Source organism: Ochotona princeps, chromosome 8 (genome assembly GCF_030435755.1).
Source record: "Ochotona princeps isolate mOchPri1 chromosome 8, mOchPri1.hap1, whole genome shotgun sequence".
In the NCBI taxonomy this organism is placed as follows: Eukaryota; Metazoa; Chordata; class Mammalia; order Lagomorpha; family Ochotonidae; genus Ochotona; species Ochotona princeps.
Window position 1 is genome coordinate 62,605,708 of NC_080839.1, and position 22,273 is coordinate 62,627,980.

At 41.9% G+C, this 22,273-nt stretch overlaps 1 protein-coding gene across 1 annotated transcript in view; it reads right to left on the bottom strand.

Annotated features, from left to right (window-relative positions):
* Positions 1-22,273, bottom strand: part of BABAM2 (BRISC and BRCA1 A complex member 2) — a 436,262-nt gene that overhangs the window by 75,711 nt on the left and 338,278 nt on the right. Inside the window, exons 8-9 of the mRNA XM_004582697.2 lie at positions 6,459-6,558; positions 2,297-2,367 (exon numbers count right to left, since the gene is read on the bottom strand). Of these exons, the coding sequence (XP_004582754.1) occupies positions 2,297-2,367; positions 6,459-6,558 (171 nt within the window). The remainder of the gene's footprint in view (positions 1-2,296; positions 2,368-6,458; positions 6,559-22,273) is intronic.

The following is a 22,273-nucleotide window of genomic DNA, read 5'->3' on the forward strand; positions in this document are numbered from 1 at the left end:
TTTAGACTGAGAGCACCTAGATTGAAGCCATGGCATTGCCATTTACATCTGTTATGACCTCAGACAAATCACTTGGCCTTTGGAGTTCAGTTTCCTCATCTGTCTATCAGGTCAATAGCATCTGCAAACTTAATTACAGAACTGTGAAGCAAATAAGATAAACCACTAAATGAGAACATCTGTTAGTTACTAGCTATGAATAAAAGGACAAATTCAGCAATCAGACCTGCACAATAGTGTTAAATATCATATTATCTTTTCAGGGACTGCTAAATGTCATTTTCATTGGGTATCAAACAGTTATGAGCAATAACAATATTACTAAATTTGGGATTATATGTTAGTTTTCTCCCAAAGTGTATGTAGAATTCTTTTGTTTTGAGCTTTCCCCCCACACTCAAGATAGGGCAGCAAGGTTAGATGGGTGGGTGTTGAGTACAGATGGGAGACGCACCTCTCATGTGAAATGACTGGGCAGAATTGTGGCAGGCTCACTTCATTCATGTCCCTCAAGAGCCAAGTGCAGCATTAACCACATGGCAAGGGCAGAACTGAGTTTCTCCTTCTGTACAAGGAGGCCTTTGATGTTCTTAGTGATGCCCTTTCCTTGACTGAATTAGGCCAGACCATCAACACTCATGATCTCTAAGTTTAAGCAAGAAGAGACAAAACTACACCCCTTACGAAGGCAAAGAAGCAAAGACACCAAGGCTGCGTGATCTGTTCCAAGACAGTTGGTATTATCACCTAGAACTGTTGATTAAGTCAATTCCACAATTTCTATTCTCTTCCTCCTGTGAATCTATAGTCACTCCAATATTGTAACATGGACGTCTAAACTTTTTAGATCTATAGCCCACAGACAAAAATAAGCATACAGTACCTTTTAGCATGAATTCAGCAAGTGGTAAATATAGTAACACATTTATAGTTTGACAGTGATTCTATAGAACCTCTATTATGTATATTATGGCCCTACACGCTAAAAAGACACCCAAAAGATACATTTAAAAAGAATTATCTTGAAACACAAATGCAAATGCAATTTTCATATTCCTTTGACCCTCGGTGGAGAGGGCAACAGAACTCCTTGGGGTGTATATGGAGGTCACTGCATGAATTTCTTCATTTTCAATTATAGATATTAAAAACAATATTACTAAAATTCAGAAGATCAGTGGAATCATTTATCAACCACCTGTATCAAAAATGCTTGCTCAAACTTTTATAGATAAAACTGAGAAAATCTTAGGTATTAAGGACTCAGAGGAAAGCTAGTTATACACTTTGGATACTGACACTTCTGTTCTGGAATATAAAGAATTCTTTATGGATAATGAGAACAGTTATTGACATTGTTTTGAGGAATCAGAAGTTTTGTTGCAAGTATGACAGAGTTTGAAAATGACATCTCAGGGCATGGTGAGCTTTATTTTTTGTTATCTTTTTTTTCTTGCTCCCAGTTTCTTTCTGTCCTAAGGTCTTCACTGGCTACTTTACAACTTTCCTTTTGTGTTTCTGTACACATTTTTGCATTATTTATAACCTCCTCTGGAATAAAGTAATTAAAACCAGATCATTAAAACTCTTGTGACTTTGTTCCACACAGTGAGAATGACCAGACTTCTGAAGACCACAAGGAAAACGCATGGCCTGTCCTGCTGATTTAAGCACCTGTATAAGCCTGCTGAGGTCTCTGACAGCATTTAAGGAACAGGGCTGCAGGGAGGCATAGCCACAGGCCACCAGCAGACTATCGCCAGGACAGCAGCAGCAGGAGACACCCCACCTGCAGTCACAAGTTCCCTCGCTTCTCACTGCCACTGCTCCTGTACCATCTCTGTCCCACATCCGGGGTGGTACCTGAGGCCTGAACAACTGAGGTTCTTGACCTGGTGCCACCTCTTCTACATGCGTGACTTCCATCAGGCTACTGGACTTAACCAGTTTCAGGGCCGCCTTCAATAAAATGTGTCAACAGAGCCTTCCTAGCTCACCTCCTGACTACTGTGAGGTGATGGAGAAGAAAGGGCTGCACAAACTGCTCACTGCTTTGCAGCCCTGGGCACTGCTACCACTGTCACTGGGGCACTTGGGGTTTGTCACGCTGCTGCCCCAGCAAAGCACTGAATTCCACTTTTGGATAGAGAATGCTATGAAAATGTCTTCCCAGGAGCTTTGATGACAGCAGCACATGAAAATCACACTGGAGCTACTGTCCTAACCAAGTGTCCATGTGAGAGTTATCAGCAGTGAGGGCACTGGTGCTTCATGGCTCAAGCAGAGCAGAACTTACGTGCCAAAATGACTGAGGAAAGCAGCGATGTACTCTCTCCTTTTGTGATAGCCTTGAATCACATACTGCACCTGGAATAGGAACCCAAAGCTGAGCAGTGATGCAGGACACCATTAAATGCTTTGTTATGAATAATTCCCCAGTTTCAGAGAGGTAGAAATAGTAAAATGAACACTAACATATCCACCATCTATATTCAACAACTGAGAATATTTTGCCTAGCTGCTTCATTAAGCCACCTATCTACCTACATATCAATCAATCTTCCTGAAACATTTCAAAGGAAATTAGACACATCATGACAGTTTGCCCCTAAATACTTCAGCAAGTATCTCCAAAAAAATAAGACATTCTCTGACATAACCACAACAGCATTATCATGCCCAACAAACTTAACAATTATTCTCTGAATTCATCTGATACCTCATCCACTCTCAATTTTTCAACTGTCTCCAGAAAATCTTTTAAAAATCAGCATATAACAAAATATGGTACTTTATTAAAATTTTTTTCTTTTTTTTTAAGATTTATTTTATTTTCATTACAAAGTCAGATATACTGAGAGGAGGAGAGACAGAGAGGAAGTGGAGCTGCCGGGATTAGAACCAGCGGCCATATGGGATCAAGGCAAGGACCTTAGCCACTAGGCCATGCCGCCAAGCCCACTTTATTAAAATTTTTAAAGATTTATTTATTTTTATGGCAAAGTCAGATATACACAGAGGAGGAGAGACAGAGAGGAAGATCTTCCGTCCGATGATTCACTCCTCAAGTGACCGCAACGGCCAGTGTTGCGCTGATCCAAAGCCAGGAGCCAGGAACCTCCTCCAGGTCTCCCCCACAGGTGCAGGATCCCAAGGCTTTGGGCCATCCTCAACTGCTTTCCCAGGCCACAAGCAAGGAGCTGGATGGGTAGTGTAGCTGTCGGGATTAGAACCGATGCCCATAGAGAATCCGGGTGCGTTCAAGATGAGGACTTTAGCCGGTAGGCCACACCGCCAGGCCCAAATTTTTAAAAAGATTTATTTATTTTTATTGGTAAGTCAGATCTATAGAGAGAAAAATCTTCTGCCTGCTGGTTCACTCCCCAAGTGGTCACAACAGCTGGGGCTACACCGATCCAAAGCCAGGAGCCAGGAGCCTCTTCCACATCTCTCACACAGGTGCAGGGTCCCAAGGCTTTGGGCCATCCTTGACTGTACTTCCAGGCCACAAGGAAGTAGAGCAGCCAGGATAAGAAACAGTGCACATATGGGATCCCGGTGGACACAAGGCAAGGACTTCAGCCACTAGGCTACTGTGCCAGCCTTTATTTAGAATTTAAATATAGAATTACAGCATCTCATTGAGTGTGCATATGTGTATAAGTGTGTATTTGCCTGCACATGCATATACGACATGAATTTTTTTTTTTTTGACATGAACTTTTCAAGGAGATGGGGTTAGCTGCCCTGTATCATATTTTAATTCTCTGTTTATTTCCTCTTTCCTTTGCCCTGTGTATTTCCTAAAAATTGGAATTTAAAGCCAAACTCATGACCGATCTCAGGTTAAGTGTTTTTGGCAAGGAAATTTCATAGGTCGCCCTGAGCATGATCACTTGGTTAAGGTGGTGACACGACAGCATGTCACCCCAAAATCAATGGAAGGCTCTCTTTGCCATAATGAGTAAAAACAGCATCTACGGGCTCGGCGGCGTGGCCTAGTGGCTAAGGTCCTCGCCTTGATCCCATATGGCCACTGGTTCTGGTCCCGGCAGCTCCACTTCCTCTCTATCTCTCCTCCTCTCAGTACATCTGACTTTGTAATAAAAATAAAATAAATCTTTAAAAAAAATAAAAAACAAACAAAAACAGCATCTATCTTTCTATGTGTCCATCCATCCATCTATGCATACATACATACACATATACAAAAATATACCATGGTGAGTAATCAGCAGGAGTCTTTCTCAAGGTCTAAAAAGATACAGTTCCTCATCAACTTATGGTTTTAGTATCTATTGGGAAATTCTTATCTGAACCAAATATTTCATTAGGATTTACAAAAGAGTGATTTTCAAATCCTATCATTTCTTTTGCAAGTATCAGATGCCATTCTGTAAAGAACAGCTTTTTCTCATCAAGTAAAATTGTCTGGTTATCTTGAACTCCTATTGAAAAGAGAATAATGCTTAATTCTTTCTTTTTCAAATCCTAACATTTAGAATAAGGAGTGTTACAATAGGAGATTTCTAGTTTTACTTTTTATATTTCCTTGTTATTATCAAATGACAGTTTCTATTTAAAAAAAAACCTCTGAACTCATTAAGTTAGGCATATGGAAGTTAGTCATTTATTCATCAGTTTTAAACATGAAAACACTCTTCTTACAATGTGTTTGTAATGGATGAAAGAAACAATGGGAAAGAGAGGCACCCCCTCCCACCCCAAACTGTTTATTTTGGCTGTAGCCACGCTGAGTTTCCATGGCTAACAAAAGCTGAAGATAAAGTACTTGGAATAACCTTGACACAATTGGTAGTGATAGCCATGTTGTACCCTTTAAAAATGAAACAATTCTATTATGTAATGGGGGGTTATGTCAATTTATAAAAACAGTGCTTATTTTGCAGGCTTAATGCAGGATCAGAAATGTTATTTTCAAAAAAGAAAACAGATGATAAGTTTGCTTAAGTGGCTTTATTTAAAACAGGGATGAAACAGTTCTGTATACTTGATTTTAAAAACAGAAAACCATTTTAACAGAAACCCACAACAAAAATGACTATAAAGATAGATTCCAACGTAATTATGGAAATTCATTTGAAGAGAGCGTTTCTAAATGCAGCCTGCACTGTCCTCATTTGTAGCAAACAGAAGAACATCAATTTTAAAAGACAAGTAAAATTAATGAAAGGGAACCAAATAAGAAAAAATGGAGTGGTTCTTGAATTTCTGGGAAAACATTATGAAAACTTTTCTTGAAGAAAATGTAGGACTAGAAATTAATCTCAATAGGAGAGTTTTAAAAGACTTTTCTTCTCACTTCTGGAAGAGCACGTTTTCATTTTTCTTTATGGTTTTTGGGCACAGATTTTAAGGCAGCACAAGACCTTGGAATGAAAAAAATTCTGCCATGCAGCTAGGTTTTTGAGGGGTTGGGGGAGGGGGAGGAAGGAGAGGCTTGGTCTAGCGAAAAGCCCATTAAAGTTTGGAGCCCTGGAACCTGGGCTGGGTCTGGAGCTGCAGAATTCCCAGACTTGAGTTTCTGTTTGGGAAATCAGACTGAAGCCTCTAAAATATTATTGTACTTCTAAGATACTTTCTGTATGGGGATTAGCTATATTTTGATTGAGAGACAAACAAAAGCTCTAGTTTCCAAGCCAATGTGAATAAGTCAGCAAGAGCAAGAGACATCATGCTGTGACAACTAAACAAATTAAGTCACAGTTCATGTGGGAGAATAAAGAGAATCACTGTTGCTTCAATACCTTTAGGTTTCAGCTGAATACCATGGCTGGATATTAACAAGTATATTTTTTACCACTTGTCAGAAACATCTGAGGACAACTATTACAATAAACCCAGTTACTTGCCAATGTAATCATTGATCAATGAAGCTAAAAGAAAGCTACAGAGAATCTCTGTGCCTGGGTAGAACAACTGACCTGAATTTTGGCCCCTGGAGTCAGGAATCTACTCCTAGAAATTATATAAAGATATCAGGAAGTGACTTAAAAAGTGAGGTACTGCAAAGCAGAAAGAAATAAAGGCAGTTTGTACGAGTTATCCTGATACGCACCAGTGGTAAATAGGTGTAGCTACACGTATGCATCACATGAGGGGGAAATACACGGGCTCCAAAATGAAAAACCCTAAGAAGGTACAAGATCTAGCAAAGACTTAGGGATAAAGAAAACTTGGAAGAGGGGTGACTAAGCTTCCAGGTACAAGAGGGGGAGGTAAGACTGGAACAGGAGGTCAGAATCCTTAAAAAGGAAGAAGGAAAGAAGGAGGACAAAGAAACAAGGTGGCCAACAGATGGACTATAGCAGATGTCAAATGAAGGTTGAAACAGGAAGATGACATGAGTAGGAAGACGGTCCATGCACAGTGAACTGGGGTCGGGGGTCCCGGAAGAAGCAGTCTCAGAGATGAGCAGTCAGAGGACTTGCTTTTACCTTGTTGGTGAGCAGGTGGCACACTTGAGGAACATAATCAATCAGACAGCCTCCTCCTGGAAAAGCTGGGATGTGAAGAGCAGAGGAGCCTCCAAGTGCACTGAAAGGACAAGAGCACAATGGACAATTCTTTCAGGGCTGAAGCAACTCAACAATTCACACCCCAGGCAGATGCGGCTTCTCTCATCAAAATCTAGCCACTAGCTGCCATGGATTATGATAATTGGAATTTCCTTTATGAGTAAATTATCTTGATTCCTTGTTTTAGGCTAGTATACTCCCATTAACCATCATGAGTGACAATCAAAGACATTTATCACACAATGGTACAAATCATCAAGCTTTGATTGGCACAGGTAAATGTCTTACTGATATTAACATGCTACATATGTTACTGAAACACACTGTAATGCTCTTCAGTATGGTCAATTCAGCATAGATGAGTCATTTTCAGTAAACAGTTGCACCAAACCAAAATAAATTGACCTGGCATTGTAACAGTGTACTGAAGAGGCTAGTTCTATAGCCAATCAGCTCTGTTACCTTGAGTGCTATTAGGTGTAAGACACAAGGGATAGTCAATAATCACGGATTCAAACACTAAGGTACAATACTGATTTTGAAACAAGGCTCTAGAACTTTCCCAAGGGAATTCCTTTTTTAGTTTAAATTAACCAGTAAATAATTACTACAAGAAATTGTTCAAAATTTCACATCACGTATTTAGCTTATCACCTCTGGTGTTGGTCACATCTTGTTTCCTTTGACTTTTCTTGTAGTTTGCTTTTATTATTTTATTTTAATATATATTTCTGTTAGCTCTTAAATCCTTTCTGTGATTCAAAAAAATCTTTAAAATCCCTTAATCTTGTGATTATTCATTACCCAAGTTTCCACACTTACAAGGTTGTAAAAAGAAGAGGATGTTGCAATCACTTCCCAGAAAATCATTCCTGAAAAGTTGAGGGCAGGTTGACCCAGTGTAATAGTTTGCGATACACAGAATGCACATCTAACTACTGAAAGAATTCCAGACTCATACTAAGATTTATGAAGTTAAATTTTTCATAATTTTTTGTTGTTTTTATGGGAATGAAGAATCTCAACAAGCAAAAGAGTCAATCTGAAGTGGAAATTTCTGACACTGGTCTTTTTCTACTTAGATGATCCCTAAAAGCACAACTCCTCTGACAGCCAAGAAAAAACTAAGACAGCATTCAACTAAGTTCGACACCACTGAATCAGTTGCAGTCTGCAGCTACACAGAACACTGGCTGCACAGGGCAGACACTGGATTAAATTTAGTCTGAATCTGAAGGAGCTAGGAAAATTCCTATGACTTGAAGGGAGGACTTTTGTCCCTTTTTGAAGCCACACATCTCACTGGAAGGTTCTAATGAGTCCCTTAAGATGGAAAAATGATTAGGAAAAAGATTCCAATATTTGCATCATGTAGTTATTGGTTAAGATCTTTGTAGCAGGGGGAATGCCAAGACACAGGCTATTAACAGCGTACTCACAGGAACTCTTGGCCTAATGAAATTACAAGAAAGAAAATAATTTGGGCAGATCTTTGGGTTTAATTATAATGAACTTTGACTTGTATAAAAAATATGGAATAAGTTCGTATTCATTAAAATGCATCAAGCAAGGGAATTAGTTTGTGGAATTATTCAGACTAAACCAAAACCTTCTTAAAATTTTCCTTTCTCTTTCACAGCTTGAACTACATCATTCTGACATATGATCATTAAATAAAAGTCACCTGTAATGCTGGAAAGAAGCTGAGTAGTGAAGAAACGCAAAGACCAGTGTTCTGCTGTCAGGCCCATGTTTCTGCATCCCACCTCTGTGATCGTCAAGAATGAACACGTATAGCTAGGTGCTTTACCACAGCATCTAATTTGACTCTCTCCAGGAGCTGGTGAGGCCAGAATGGTCACTGGAATTTTACAAGTGAAATTGAGGCAGAAGGTGCCTCTGATTTACACAACTAGACAGGGGTGAGACCATTTCACCAACACAGGTTTGCCTGTCCCCCAGCATCCATTCTGTTTCTAATGAGATTTGTTGCCTTCCTAAGAACAGAGTGATGGGGATGGGAAGGAACAGCAGCTGTGCTCCCTCCCAGCTGGTCAGGATCCTGACAAGGGTGAAGGCTGCTGGAGGCACAAGGACCACCATTCCACAGACCCTGCAATACACAGCTCACCTTCCTCTGTAGTCTTTCACACAATGGTGAGACTCCATCAGACAATCAGATACACTGGACCTCAGTTGGGACGCCCTGACCACTCTGCCATGTCTCACTCTCTAAGACTTAGTGATTGCATAGAGCGCATCTCAGTATAGGAGGCACTCAGGCGCTGAGAAGGATAGTGTGCACTGAGAGTTTATTTTCAAAAAGATGCTTATTTCATCCTTTGGTTAACTGCAGTTTCTTGGGTTATAAAAGTGCAAAACCTAACATACAGTGCCACATACTGATAAGTGCCACTGATTTATGCATAAATATCCGCCTCATGAGTAAATATTTAACAGGCTTGCTAAAGCTCACTGTTGCCCTGATCATGCTGAATAAACAAAGTCAAGTGCTGTGAAATGAAAGAGCTATTATATTTTTAGAGGGTGGAAGATGGAGGTAAGACCTTGTGATCACTAATTATTTAATATTGACAAATCAAGAGCCATTGAGCTGAGCATGCACACACAGCAGGAGGCTCACCCTGTGGAGAAACTCCAGGGTTCCCTCAGACATCGCTAGGAATGTAGAGCTGGCTGGAGAGGAAGAAGGGCCTGACCACCCGTTAGGAGCTGAGCTGGGGCGCCGGCAGGAGGGACAGGAGATGAAAGGGACACTCGGCACTGCCTTGTCTGATTGCTACCGTGGTGCAGTGAGGAGTGGGTGAACAGGGGTGATAAGGTGAAAGCAGAACATTATAGTCAGAATCCCAGAGTGAACTTGGGGGAGAAAAGAGTGAAAAGGGTTCTTTTTCTATGGGAAACAGATAACATCTATTTCTTCATGGCCTAATACAATACATAAAATCAGTTGATAATTCTTAAAACTGAAGTGAAATCTGTGGAGGGGAGTTAACAGGATAAAGCCAGAAAAAATTTAAAAAAGATTTTCCACAGTGAAGTCCATTAAATAGACCAAAAGTATTTCTAGGATCATCTCATTGGCTCTAGATATAAGTGAAATCTAAGATCTGTCTATTGGAATGTATTAACACGACCCTTTTCCATTCAAGTGATGCTGATAAAGCCCTCTGTGAACCCTGCGCTGTCTGCAAACATTCAGAGCATCTATAATAGTGAAGACTATTCCATGGTTGCAGTGTGACAGCAAAACAGAATTGTTTTTGAGTATTTTGACATGGAAAAATGCAGAGTTAGCCTGTCTGAAAGTCTGACTTGGGACAATGGGGTTTTAATTTTGACTGATTAAGGAAAAATAACCGTTCAACCACATGGGGTTTTTACCTTACTAACTGAGTAAAATGGGAAAAATATAATGAAACAATGGAGAAAACCAAAAGGACCCATGATTCAATCACAATGACTGCTTCTGTCAAGTTTCCCCTCCTTGGCTGCAACCCGATTTCCTTACCAGTGTAGTGATGACAGTGTGCTACTCTGAAAGACAGTCCTTTTTTGGAGCATTAAAAGAGTCAGATAACAATTATAATGACACCAATATGAAAACAGCCCAAGCACTCCAAGAGTGACACTGTTCTAGAATTTTTCTAGTTTGGGTTTTGTTGTTGTTGTTGTTCCAGAGTGTTGACAAGGCACTGTCACAGACGTGTGGGTCAGCCTTAGAGTCCTATTCTTGTCCATGAGTTGGGTTCCAATAGAGAAGAAGTTGACTTAGCTATCTCCTCCAAACTACAATTTAGAAGGAATGCAAGAGGTTGAAGCCAAGAAATGTGCAGGATGGCAGACAGAGACAAATTGCCTCTAACCCCTAAGCAAAGGAATTCCTAAGCGAAGGATGCCAGCTTCAATCCAATTCAGCACACACTATCTGCTTGTTTAAGGCCTTCAAGTCCTCATCCTGAATACGTGACTTGGGCACCTTTAGTAAGTTCCTTTGAGGCATAAGAACGTCAAGAACCTTAAGAATCTGAATACTTTATGATAACAGAAAACGTTTCCCAGTGGCCTCCCAGGAGACAATGAAACCAACAATTCACTCTCACTGGCTGAGTAATCACCTTTGCTGTAGACCCCAATAGACTCTCCATGAACCTCACAACCACCCTTCCAATTTGGTTTAAGCAGTCTAATTTATGGGTAAGAAAATGGAGGTTTCTCAGAGTTTAAGTGTTCTGTCTGAGATAGACCAGCAAGTAAGTTGCAGACACTGTCTGAAACCAGGTCTTTTTAGTTCCAAAGTCCATGTCCTTTTTTGATAGGAATTCCTTCACAAAAAGGTCATGTGGAATTTTACAAGTCTAATTGCTACATACATACTCAAACAGTAATATAGGTGACCGAAGGTTTTCTTCAAAGCTTAACATTTTTTTAAAATTTACTATTATTTCTCATTTATTTGAAAGTGAAAATGAGAGAGAGAGCATACACACTCTCCAATTCACTGATTCATATTCCAAATACCTGTAATGGAACATGGGTTGATCCAGGGCCAGAGCCAGGAGCTAGGCAAGCACCCTAGGTCTGTTTTATGTGTAGGAAATCAACTACCAGAGCCATCACCACTGCCTCCCAAAACTGCATTGGAAGGGAGTTAAGAGTCAGGAGCTAAGGCCAGGAATTAAATCTAAGTACTCTGATATGAGACGGGGTGCTTTTAATTGCTAAGATAAATGTTTATTCCATGTGCACAAATCCTTTATCCATAAAATGTATCACCTTAACACCTCATTTTTCTTTCTTTTTTTTAAGACTTATTTTTATTTATTTGAAAGGAAGAGTTACAAATGAAGAGGGATCAAGAAAGAGCTCTTTCATCTATTGGTTCACTCCTCGCATGGTTGCAACAGCCAGGGTTGGGCTAGGCTAAAGACATGAACAGGGAGTTTCTTCCAGGTCTCTCACATGGGTGCAGGGGCCCAAAAACTTAGGTCATCCTCTGCTGCTTTCCCTGACGCATTGGCAGGGAGCTGGACTGGAAGGGGAGAAGCCAGGTCTTACCAGTGCTCATACAGGATGCCAGAGTCACAGGTGGTGGCTTAATGTGCTGCACATATCAGTCCCTCTCACATTTTCTTTTTTTATATACTATTGTGTAACAAGTTAAAATTATGAGCTTTTAAAAAAACTGTATAGGGGAAGTCATTTGGGCAGCAGTTAAGATGCTATGTGGGATGCTCACATCTTATATTGGTATATCTGGTTCAAGGCTCAGCTATGCTTCCTGCCTAGCTTCCTGTTAAAGTACACCCTAGGAGGCAGCAGATGATGGCTCAAATATTTAAGACCAAAAACACTGGAAGATGTAGACAGACGTTTGGGCTTCTGGACTCACCTGATCTAGTCCTGGCTGTTATGAGCATTTGGGGAGTGACCTGTCAAATAAAATGGAAAACAAAGCAAAACAAAACAAAACAAAACAAAACAAAACCACAGATTTTAAGACTCAGAGGAATATAAATATTAAATACAAAATGGCTTTATTTTTTCTTCCTAATTAGATTTTTTTTTTTGATCAATCATTTTCTATACCCACTGTTAGCTTTCATGTCATTTTTTGGATCAATTTTGAGTCATTTTGAGTCTCAACTGTTTAGCTAAACAAAACCAGGGAGCAACTGGAAAAGGGAAAATCTTTAAAAACACACACACACAAAAACAGGGGGAGGTCTCTCGGTGAGTTCACTGCGGGAAGAAGTTAAGTACCCAGAGGAAGAAACCATGGGTCACACGGGCGCAGGCTTGCGGAGGCGCTGCACAGGCCTGGCCCTACTACGTGGGTGACAGATGATCCCAATTTTCCTATCAGCTCAGCTCACAGCATAAGGAGTCTTCTTTTCAGTGTTGCATTTCATTCTTTGTTTCCTATTTTCAGAGGGAACATACAAAGTGAAAATGTCCTGAGACAATGGCAACAGTGAGTAAATGTTCAGAAAATGTCCCTCTATGGAGGCAAGTCTAAAGTTACATTACATGAGATGACTTACAAAGCTATTACTAACTATCTTTAAAGTGTGAAGACACACTGTATGGTTACTTTTGATCAGCTGTCCCTTGCCTAGGTACAGCATAAACAACAGGAGTTTAAAAGGTAGTAAGATGGGGCTTTGGTTTGTAAATGAATTCTCTATAAAGCAGAATAGTAAAGCAACTCTGTTTACTAAGCATTAAGTCTGTAGCAGACAATACACAACAAGTGCTTTGCCAATATATCATTTATTGCTCACTCTGACTTACGAGTCAGGTGTTCCCTTACAGAGGAGAGGGTTGAGGTTAGAGATGCTACATAACTTCCCTAGGGTTATACACGGAACAGCAAACAGGCATCTAACTCCAAGTCTCTGACCTAAATCCAGCCCTTTCCAGGGGCTTCAGGGATCACTTCCATGGCTTCCAACCCTCACCTGCAGACTCCACATTCAGTTCCAGGCCAATGACTGGGCCGAGCAGGCCCTTGAGGCTCTTTCTAGGTCCACTCACTGAACTTATTCAGGAACCTGCACTGAAGCCATCACGCCAGTTCCAAAAGTAACTCCTGTAAGTCTGGAAGAGCTCTGAGGGCCAGAGGACCTGATGGATATTTTTCAGCAGAAAGGAGGTGGAATGCTGGCAAGAGCACATAAAGATGGGAGCATGGCAGTAACAAACAGAACACGCCTACTGACGCAGCCACCAGCCAAATCTGTGTTCAGGAATATCCTCCCTCAGGTTGTTAATGTCTCACAACAGCATCCTAGAGGCAGCGATCTTAACAGATGTCTACCATCAGGGCTTTGTTAGTATGTGGAAAAGCATTCTAAGTTCCCTAAAACAACCGCAGACTTAGCAGATGTTCTAAGATTTGGTGGAAACTGCGGAGAACATGCCCAGTCTGTCAGGATGCCTGCAGGATAAGAGGAAGGAAAGCCCTGCCCTCCTGCTGCATCTCACTCCCAGGTGGAACTGTCTGCTGTTGATTCCATCACTGCTCTTTTGTTTTAAAGAAGTGAAACTGTTTACTTGTTAGAAATGTCTAACTTTAATGTTCCAACAAATGGCTTCACTGCTCTGCTATTAAGAGTCTCAAAAAGTTCATGGAAAAATATGCATTATGAGAGAAACTATGCAAGTATGTCAAAATTTTTTCACATCAGAACCAGCTTATCTTTTCATTTCATTTTCCACAGACTTTCTGGAGTACCCTTATAGGTTTGGGTTACTTTATCAAGAAGTACGTTTTAAAATGCTTTCACTGAAAATGAAAGTCAATGCACACAATTATTACCCTAAAGTAAATCTATCAACATGCTCCTCATGCCTTCCTTTCCACTGCACATGAATTTGAATGATGGTTGAAGGCGCATGCAGAGAAGGGGGAGGGGGGAACCCTTCTGCCTCATGAGGCCAGGGAAGAGGAGTACCGAGTGTCCACAGCTGGGATCTACTCTGAGTGTAGGTATAGGAGTGGCACTGGATCACTGCAGCGCATGTGCGCACACACACACACACACACACACACACACACACACACACAGAGCTGGATTCTGTGCTCAAAGCAGTACACTGCTGGAAGCTTGAGTTTGGCTTGTGCACAAATGTGAAGACAGCAGGGTAGTGGTACCTAGTATTTCACAAATTGGTTCCCCAGTGCTCCTTGCTTGTCTTTTTCTTTCTTTCCTTTTTTTTTTTTTCTAATAAAACTCTTTACAAACCAGGTAGTAGATACTAAAATACTCATTGTGGAGTGAAAAACAGGCTTGAGGTGGGTGACTTGCCTAAGCTAGAAATTGTGGAACTGGGACTACCATCTTACCCATTCCGAGTAGTTACCACATTTGCCTAAGAATAATCTGAGGAACTTGGCAAGTGGCAAATGAATTTGCTCCAGGGGGCCTGCATCTGAACCTGGGTAAGCGACATTTTAACCCATTCTCTACTAGATGCAAGTGGGTATCACAGCACGTTCTAAGTACTACTATCCACCTTGTTCAGAGGCTGCACAACTGGGCTGGGAATGGGGAGAGGGGTGTAGTGTCAGTGAATCTGCCTCCCATCCCTGAGGTAGGAGGTCTGTGACTGTCTGAAACGTATTATGTACAACAGGAAATAAAGAAAACAGACGTACTCTTATAGATTTACTTTATTTGAAAGGCACACTGATACATACACACACACAAAGAGATCTTATTTAGAAAATACTGCAATCACCAGGAATGAGTCAGGTTGAAGCCAAAAGCCAGGAAGCTCCAGTCTGTTCTCTCTCATGTAGGTAAGGGTCTAAGTATTTGAGCCGTTACCTGCTGTCTTCCTAGTCCAGCTAGCAAGAAGGTTCAGTTAGACCTGATATTGTGGCCTAATGAGTAAAGCCACTGTCTGCAACATCAACATTTAATATGACCACCAGTTTGAGTCCGGCTACTCCATTTTCAATCCAGTTCCCTACTAATGATCTAGGGAAAGTAGTGGAAGGTAGCCCAAATCATTGGGTGCCTTCTCAGTTGGCCCAGAACTGGCTATTGTGGCCATTTGGAGTGAACCAGTAAATGAAAGATCTCCCTCCCTGTCTCTGTCGCTCCCTTTCTAACTCTGACTTTCAAAATAAATAATATAAAAAAAAGAAGGAGGAAGATGTAGCAGAGGATAAGGACAGAAGAAAAGAAGGTGTGTAGAAGCAGAGTACACCAGCACTCCAATATGGGATGCTGGCGTTGCAAGTGCTGGCTTTATCAGGTAGACTACAACATGGGCCCCTAAACATGTTCATAAAGTCAAGTATGGGAATAAAACATTTAGAAAAAACAAAATCAAGGAGATTTTTGTTAACTGTACTTATGGACAAAATGAAGTATGGTTACCACTTTCAAGTAATCAGTAGACAAGGGAGCAGTCCGTTTCAGATGAGGGCTAGAAGTAAGAAGGACTTGGATATAATTTAGGCAGGTAGCTGTGGACAAAGGTCAGGAACTCAGGGTGGTCAGCAGACCACTGACCCAGAACCACGCTAAGTGGTGTTCTGCTCTACTGGAAAAAGCACATCTCTGACATCATGGGTGCCCAGGCCACCTAGTACCCAGACAGGAAGCAATAAGAACAATGGCAGATCTTAGTGCAGTGTGTGTGGTGACAAGGAAAGAAAACACGAGGTCAAAAAGAGTTGGTGTGATCACAGCAGGACGGCATACTGGAAATAAGGAAACAACTAGGTTTTGAGACTGAATCTGTCTCACTGCCTAAAACGTCTAAATTTAGATCTCCAGTTCAGAATCTTCCTGCATCCAGGACCCCAATGGCCAACTGCCTACTTAGCACTTCCACTTGGATGTGAAAAGCACACTCCATACTAGCAAACTTTCTGCAAAACCTACCACTCCAAGCACACATCCCATCCAGTCCCATTTCTTGGTTCCAGACCCAAACCCTCAGTCCTCCTTGCCTCATTTGTCACTCCTCACATTTCCATGAGCCATGTCCAACCTTCCAATGCTTCTCATCTGGGTTACTGACTCCAGAGCTAAGCCAGGGCTGCTCCCATCACAGGAATGGGCTCCATTCACCTACTATTTCCTCTGCCTGAAGCTCTTTTCCCAGACATCTGTGGGGCTCACGCCCTCACCTGCGTCAGGCCTTTCTCACATGTCATGTGTTCCTGAACCACCTACTTAAAATAACCTGCCCCCATCTCTTCTTTCGTCACACTTTCAAGGCCCACATCTCCATAAGATGTTCTGCCAAACTAGTATTCACCAACTGTCTCCCACCCACAGCCTTCACTAGAATGGCAGCACCCCTAGAAAGGGAGGGAATCTTTGTCCATTTTGTTAACTTCTCTACTCCAGAAATAAGGACATGCCACGCTAACATTTAGGCATCCATTAAATACCTGTAGTATTAACACTGAATGAATTTAAAGAAAGATATGGGGTTAAGTATTCAAAAACAGATATTACAAGACAAGAAATTTCTACTGAAATGGTCATAGTGGAAGGGAACATCAAGGCTGGGGCAGTGGCAGCGGATACTGTTGGTTTTACAGCCTTAGGCCTTTGTTGCACCTGCTTGACTCCGTAGCTGTGGACAATAAGGAAGGGAACTAATGAGCACGGCCATGTTCCAGTGCAGTTTTCCTTATGGAAGCTCACATCTCCTACCATATAACTCTTAAAAGTCATACAACATTATTCTTTTTATGTTTTAAAAAGCATAACAATCCTTCCTTAGCTCATCAGCTGGCTTTGCTTGTTGACTCTTGACTAAGAATTACAAAGCCACTGGACAGTTCGACAGATGTTGAAAAAGTAGGGGAAAACATCTGGGAGACTTCAAGAAGTTCACAGAAAAAGTTGAATTAATAGTTGATTTTTATGCAAAAAATTATTTTTGAAATTCATCTGTAGTGTTCTCATTATGCACATTTTTGTTAAGTTTTTCAGGGACAATTCAAATGGCAAAAGAGAGACCTGGATTAGGTTGTTAAGCAAGAATGAAGAAGAGATCCTTTGGCCAAATCTCTGAAAAATCCTATGCTGTCAGCAAGTAAACCAGAGGCACCAGCCTTTTCCAGGCAGTGGTGAGGTGAATGCAAGGCAGCTCGTGGCCCGTGGGAGTTCTCACAATGATACTGGAGTGTAACTGTGCAAGAGCCAGCTATTTATATGGCTGTGAACGAAGCTGAAGGCATATTCTGGGGCTTTTTTACTTCTATGTTAGGTGAAGGAGCTGCCTACAAAAGCTTTCCTCCCACCCAAAATACTGGCTGTTAGTGACTGATCCTCCGAAATATTAAGATGAATCATATATGCTCTTTTCACAGTGCGAAAGGAGATAATTTTAAAACTCAGAAAATGCCACATTGGGTAGAGTAAGAAGCCACACAACAGAAAAGCTGCCCAGCCTGAAAACTGTAAATAAATAAACTGCAGCTCCTGCGTGGCAACCTGCTTCCTCATTGAAATGTTGGTGCTTCTCTAAGACTTGCCTCTGGGGCGGGCTGGTGCTGGGACATGTTCAGTCGCATCAGCTGAGGCTGGAAGGCAGCTTTGGCTCTGCTTCTCTCTTCCTCAGCCCATTCCTTAAAACCTCCCGCTCCTGGTAACCCATGGCCTTCAGCGTGCCTTCCTCCAGAACTCTCTTCTCACCTCCCGGCAGCCTGTGGTCTCCCTGTCACCACTGAGCTCTCTAGGGGATTGACCTGCAAGGCGCCGAATGACAGCCGGGCTGTCTTCACCCACGCACGGAGAGAGGACTCCTGTGTTTCTTTCTTCTTCCTGCTTGGAAAGCAGGTAATTTCGTCTTTGATCCCCGCGCTCTGCTTTCTTTCTCTTGCTGTTACCAAACAGTGTACTCCCTACTCCCCTTCCCTTTTTTTTTTTTTTGCAACATCATCATTTTTCCACATTGCACCGTTTGGCACAGGAGAAGGAGGGAACCACATCAAATAAAGGAATGCAACCACAAAAGCTGCCTTGAGAAGCAAGGCCCCAGACTTTTTTTTTCTTTTTGTCAATTTACCGTTTTTGGACTTGTTCTCCCATAATCAAATCCTCCCTATCGTGTTAACAATGTGGTGGTGTGTCAAAACTTTGGAATTTTGCTTCAATCAGCAACCCAGGGCTTAATAGGAAAATGAAGCAACAAAACATCAGTCTCCCTGTTAACCTTAGGCTAGGCCTGTACTTAGGAAGGGAATGCTTGCCTCTCAACAGTGCCTGGGCCAAACCTTCAAAGTGTTGCGCGAGCTCCAGGTTGTCAGCAGAGGCCTTAAGCTGTGATATAAGCGTCACTGAAGCATGCTTCTAAAGCAAGAGGGGCACTCTTTCCAAGCACCACAAGATGAAGTCCCGAAGTTTCACAAGCCAGAGCAGACTGCAGATTCCTCTTACTGGCAGCAATCCTTGGGTCTGGTTCTGGGACATGCACGCTGTCTGCGGTAATCACGAAAGAGCTCATTTCAAGTAAATGTGGCTTTGGGTTTCTTTTGCGGGGGGGATATTGTTTGTTTATTTTTTTTTTTGGAGGAGGCTTGTTTTTTTTAATTAAAAACATGTCCAACAAACAAAACATTGAAAGACAACAATAAGGTGCACTAATTCCAAGCCCAAACACTTACCAGGCCCTTTTCTGTGCACTCAAGATCTCTGCATTATGGTTAATGTTTAAAACTCATCACCACGGGAAATACCAGGCACCTTCGATTTTGTGATGTCTGACTTTCATGAACAACCAGGTACATTAAACTACTCATGGCATGGAACCAAATGTTTTGCTGTCTTGGTGTGTTGCATCTTGCTTGCTTGATCTTGAACACTGTCAGTGGAATCCATTGATGTGAACTGAGGAGGCAGGGGGTGGGACAGGGATTATCACATGACACACCACCCCCAACCTGCCGCCAGATCTGTAGATGAGAGTGGAATGTATGGAAAAAATAAAACAAGACAACCATATAGAATCACAGGTTCTCATATGGACTCACTGGTCAGAATTCACAACTGCCCCAGCCAGCATGAGAAACACTGTGCAACGTATAGAAGGAGGAGTCTTCTTTCCCGAGAAGTCAAGATCTTCCCAGATACTGGGCACAACTGCTGTGCCTGATTCTGGCAAGACTCAACCTGGCACCAGCTCCACCTTCAAGAGCCAAATCACACATGTCATTCTATTTGCCCGTCCATCTTCCCGCCTCTTCTAGGGCTATCCCCTACTTTACCCTCTTCTTGGCCCTACCACTTCAACAGTCTAAGAGGACAGAGACTGATACAGTCAAGTCAGGACACAGCATACAAAGATGGCAGGCAAGTGCTTATTTAGGACGCCCTCTCATCCATATCTTGTGACTTCAGCTGGGGTGCTGAGCCCAGAACCCATCCACAAAGAGGAATTCGCAATGGTTCTGTGCTGCCAAAACAGGGTACAAATCCTGGGTGGGGATCCATGCCCCTCCACAGAACCAGCACCCCTCCAGGCAGTATCCACCAAAAACACCTGGCCATTTTCTAGAGCAGTCTGAGGGGAAGATGATGAGAAAGGACCACTGGGAATTTGGGAAGGTGAAGGACTCAGGGCATTACCTGGGTCAGCAGTATTACAAAATGAAGATGTTTTCAGTAGATTTCTGTCATTTAAAAAGAATTTGAACTGACTAAATAAATTGTTAACTTACTAATGGAGAAAGTGAGAGTTCAGTTCTGTTAATAGCCGTCTGCAAAACTGGGATTCTGATTCTGAACATTATAATTTATTTACCTATAACTTACTTTTTAAAAATAGCCATTAGTTTCAATACTATTTTTATCCAGTTCTCTAAAACAGATGATTCAAAACAGCTGCAGCAATCAGTAAGGCCCTCACATTTCCATACAGTCTGCTGGGCAGGCATGAAGGGAATAGCGAGATGCTACGGGAAGAACAGGGGGCAGGCGTGCAGGCCCAGGGGAGCTTGGCCTTATTGGCAGGCAACCCTACAAAGTGGATGTGCTGGCTTTTTATAAGAGCATGTTCTCTGGGAAACATAGGCAATGCCAATGCCAGAACTGAGGCCAGCCTGATAACTTCTAGAAGCCACTGTGTTGGTTACTTGGGAATTTTCGTTGCTATTGTTTTCTTAAGCTTTCAAAGCTAAAACTCAAGATTCACTAATGCAACATTATTAACAGCATAAAGAACACTGTAAGCACCAGTTATTTTTGGTTGTATGGCTGCCCCATGATTCTTATAATCAGTATTATTTCATCAGCGGTCTCAATGGACCCAAGGCACTATCACGTGGCCCTACAGGGACGAACATGCAGAATGGACTTGTTGGTGTAAGAATTCATTTCAGGACACACCTTAGTCTCACTAGTCTTGGCACTTGCCTTGGATTCTTCAGAGCCACGGCCAGTCTCAGAAGAGAAACACAGGAATGGGGCCATAACTTCTGGGCCACCTGGCAGCCCTGAACTTGAGTGTACAAGGTCCACCCCAGAACTTGCGCCACTTTGGAGGAGCCCCAGGCACTCTTGCCTCACATCAGCACCTCTATTGCCCCACCAAACCAAGGCTGCTTCTTAAAACAGACTGGGACTCACTCAGAACTTACTCCCCTGGAGGCTTCCTCATTGCACCAGGAGCTAATTTGGGATCAGAGCCACTCCTAAAAGGCTCTCTCATGGCACATTCTCAAACTATCAAGGTGGGAGCATGCTCATCACCACAGCAGCTCACATGTCAACCGTTCTGTAGATTCAACACACAGACTGTGCCTTTTCTTAGCCACCTCATTCTCCTAGGAAAGGGGGAGCCTGAAGCCAAACTTTGGAGAGAATAAACAGCAAGTTCATATGGGTAGGACAAAATCCCAGATGTAAACAATGCATTTCAAAGAACAATCTAAATACCTGTGGGCTGAGGAGCTGAACACATCATAGTGACTATAATGTATGAGTAATGTACAAGTGAGTACTATGCAGTCACCAGAAAGAACGAGAATAATCTATAAATCTTCACCTAGAGAAACAGCCATGTTATATTGTTATAGGAAAAATGCAAGCTTCAGAATGGCACATAATATATTTTCACTGTTAAATTAAAATAAAAGCAACAACAAAATTAACATATAACCTAAACTGATTTAACAGCAACAACATTGCTAAAACACTAAGTCTATACACCTGGTATTTCTCAGTGGCGATGTTTCTCTTCTACCCTTTCAAGACTTGGGGCTCTCTGTCCCACCCAAGTCAGAGAAGGCCCAGTATAGGGAAGAATGACCTAGTACTGGATGACAATGACCCCAGCCAAGCAGAGAGGTGAGAAATTTAGGGGACAGGACCAGAGAAGTTTCTCAGAGAAGTTTCTCAGGCCTTACTGGGACACTGTGGTGGAGTGGGGGGATAGGGAGGGCATGGGTGGTGAGGCGCTGGAAGCTCTAGAGTAATTTCAGGAAATCTAAATTAAGAGTCATTTCCAGTCCAATCCTCACTGGAGAACTGAGGCGGTCACTGTGCCAAGTAACCTCCTCTTTACTCCTTGGAGTAAAGTGGAACTCCAATAGGACTCAGGGCCTTGGGTACTTTGCTTTTTAAGGGTAACAGAAATTTAGAATTGACACATGTTATTTTTGTAATATATGCTTAGGGCAGGGGAAGGGACAAATATTAAAGTTTAAAAACACTGTTTTGTTCTGGAGTTGAGCCTTTTATTCCCAAGTATACTGGACCTGTGACTGCTGACCTGGGATGTACTACCATTTGGAAGAAAATGAACAATTTCCATAAGCTAGATTTTGCACTGAGACCTTTCATTTGTTGTTTTTGTTTAATCCTTAAAAACCCTTGTGAAGTTGCTATATTTCACACATAGAAACAAGACTTGGCAGGTGAAGTCAGTGAATGACTGAGGCAGTAGTAAATGATGGACACTGGATTAGAGGAGGAGGCGATTTAACTCCTGAATGAAATCTTTCTGCCAGTTGGTCTTCAGCAATCACTTAGCTTTTTCTTAATCCAGCTTTCTGATTTGCACAATGAAGCTGGGACTCTTAGATGCCTTCTAATTCTATCACTACTCTGGTCTCAGGTGGTGGTATGGGCAGGTATATATTTGTATTCAGAAAGTTAGGCATATGGCCTATTAAAGAAAACTTCAAAAAGAGGTGGGACCTTGGCCTTGTGCTTAAGAGGCCTACATCCCTTATTAGA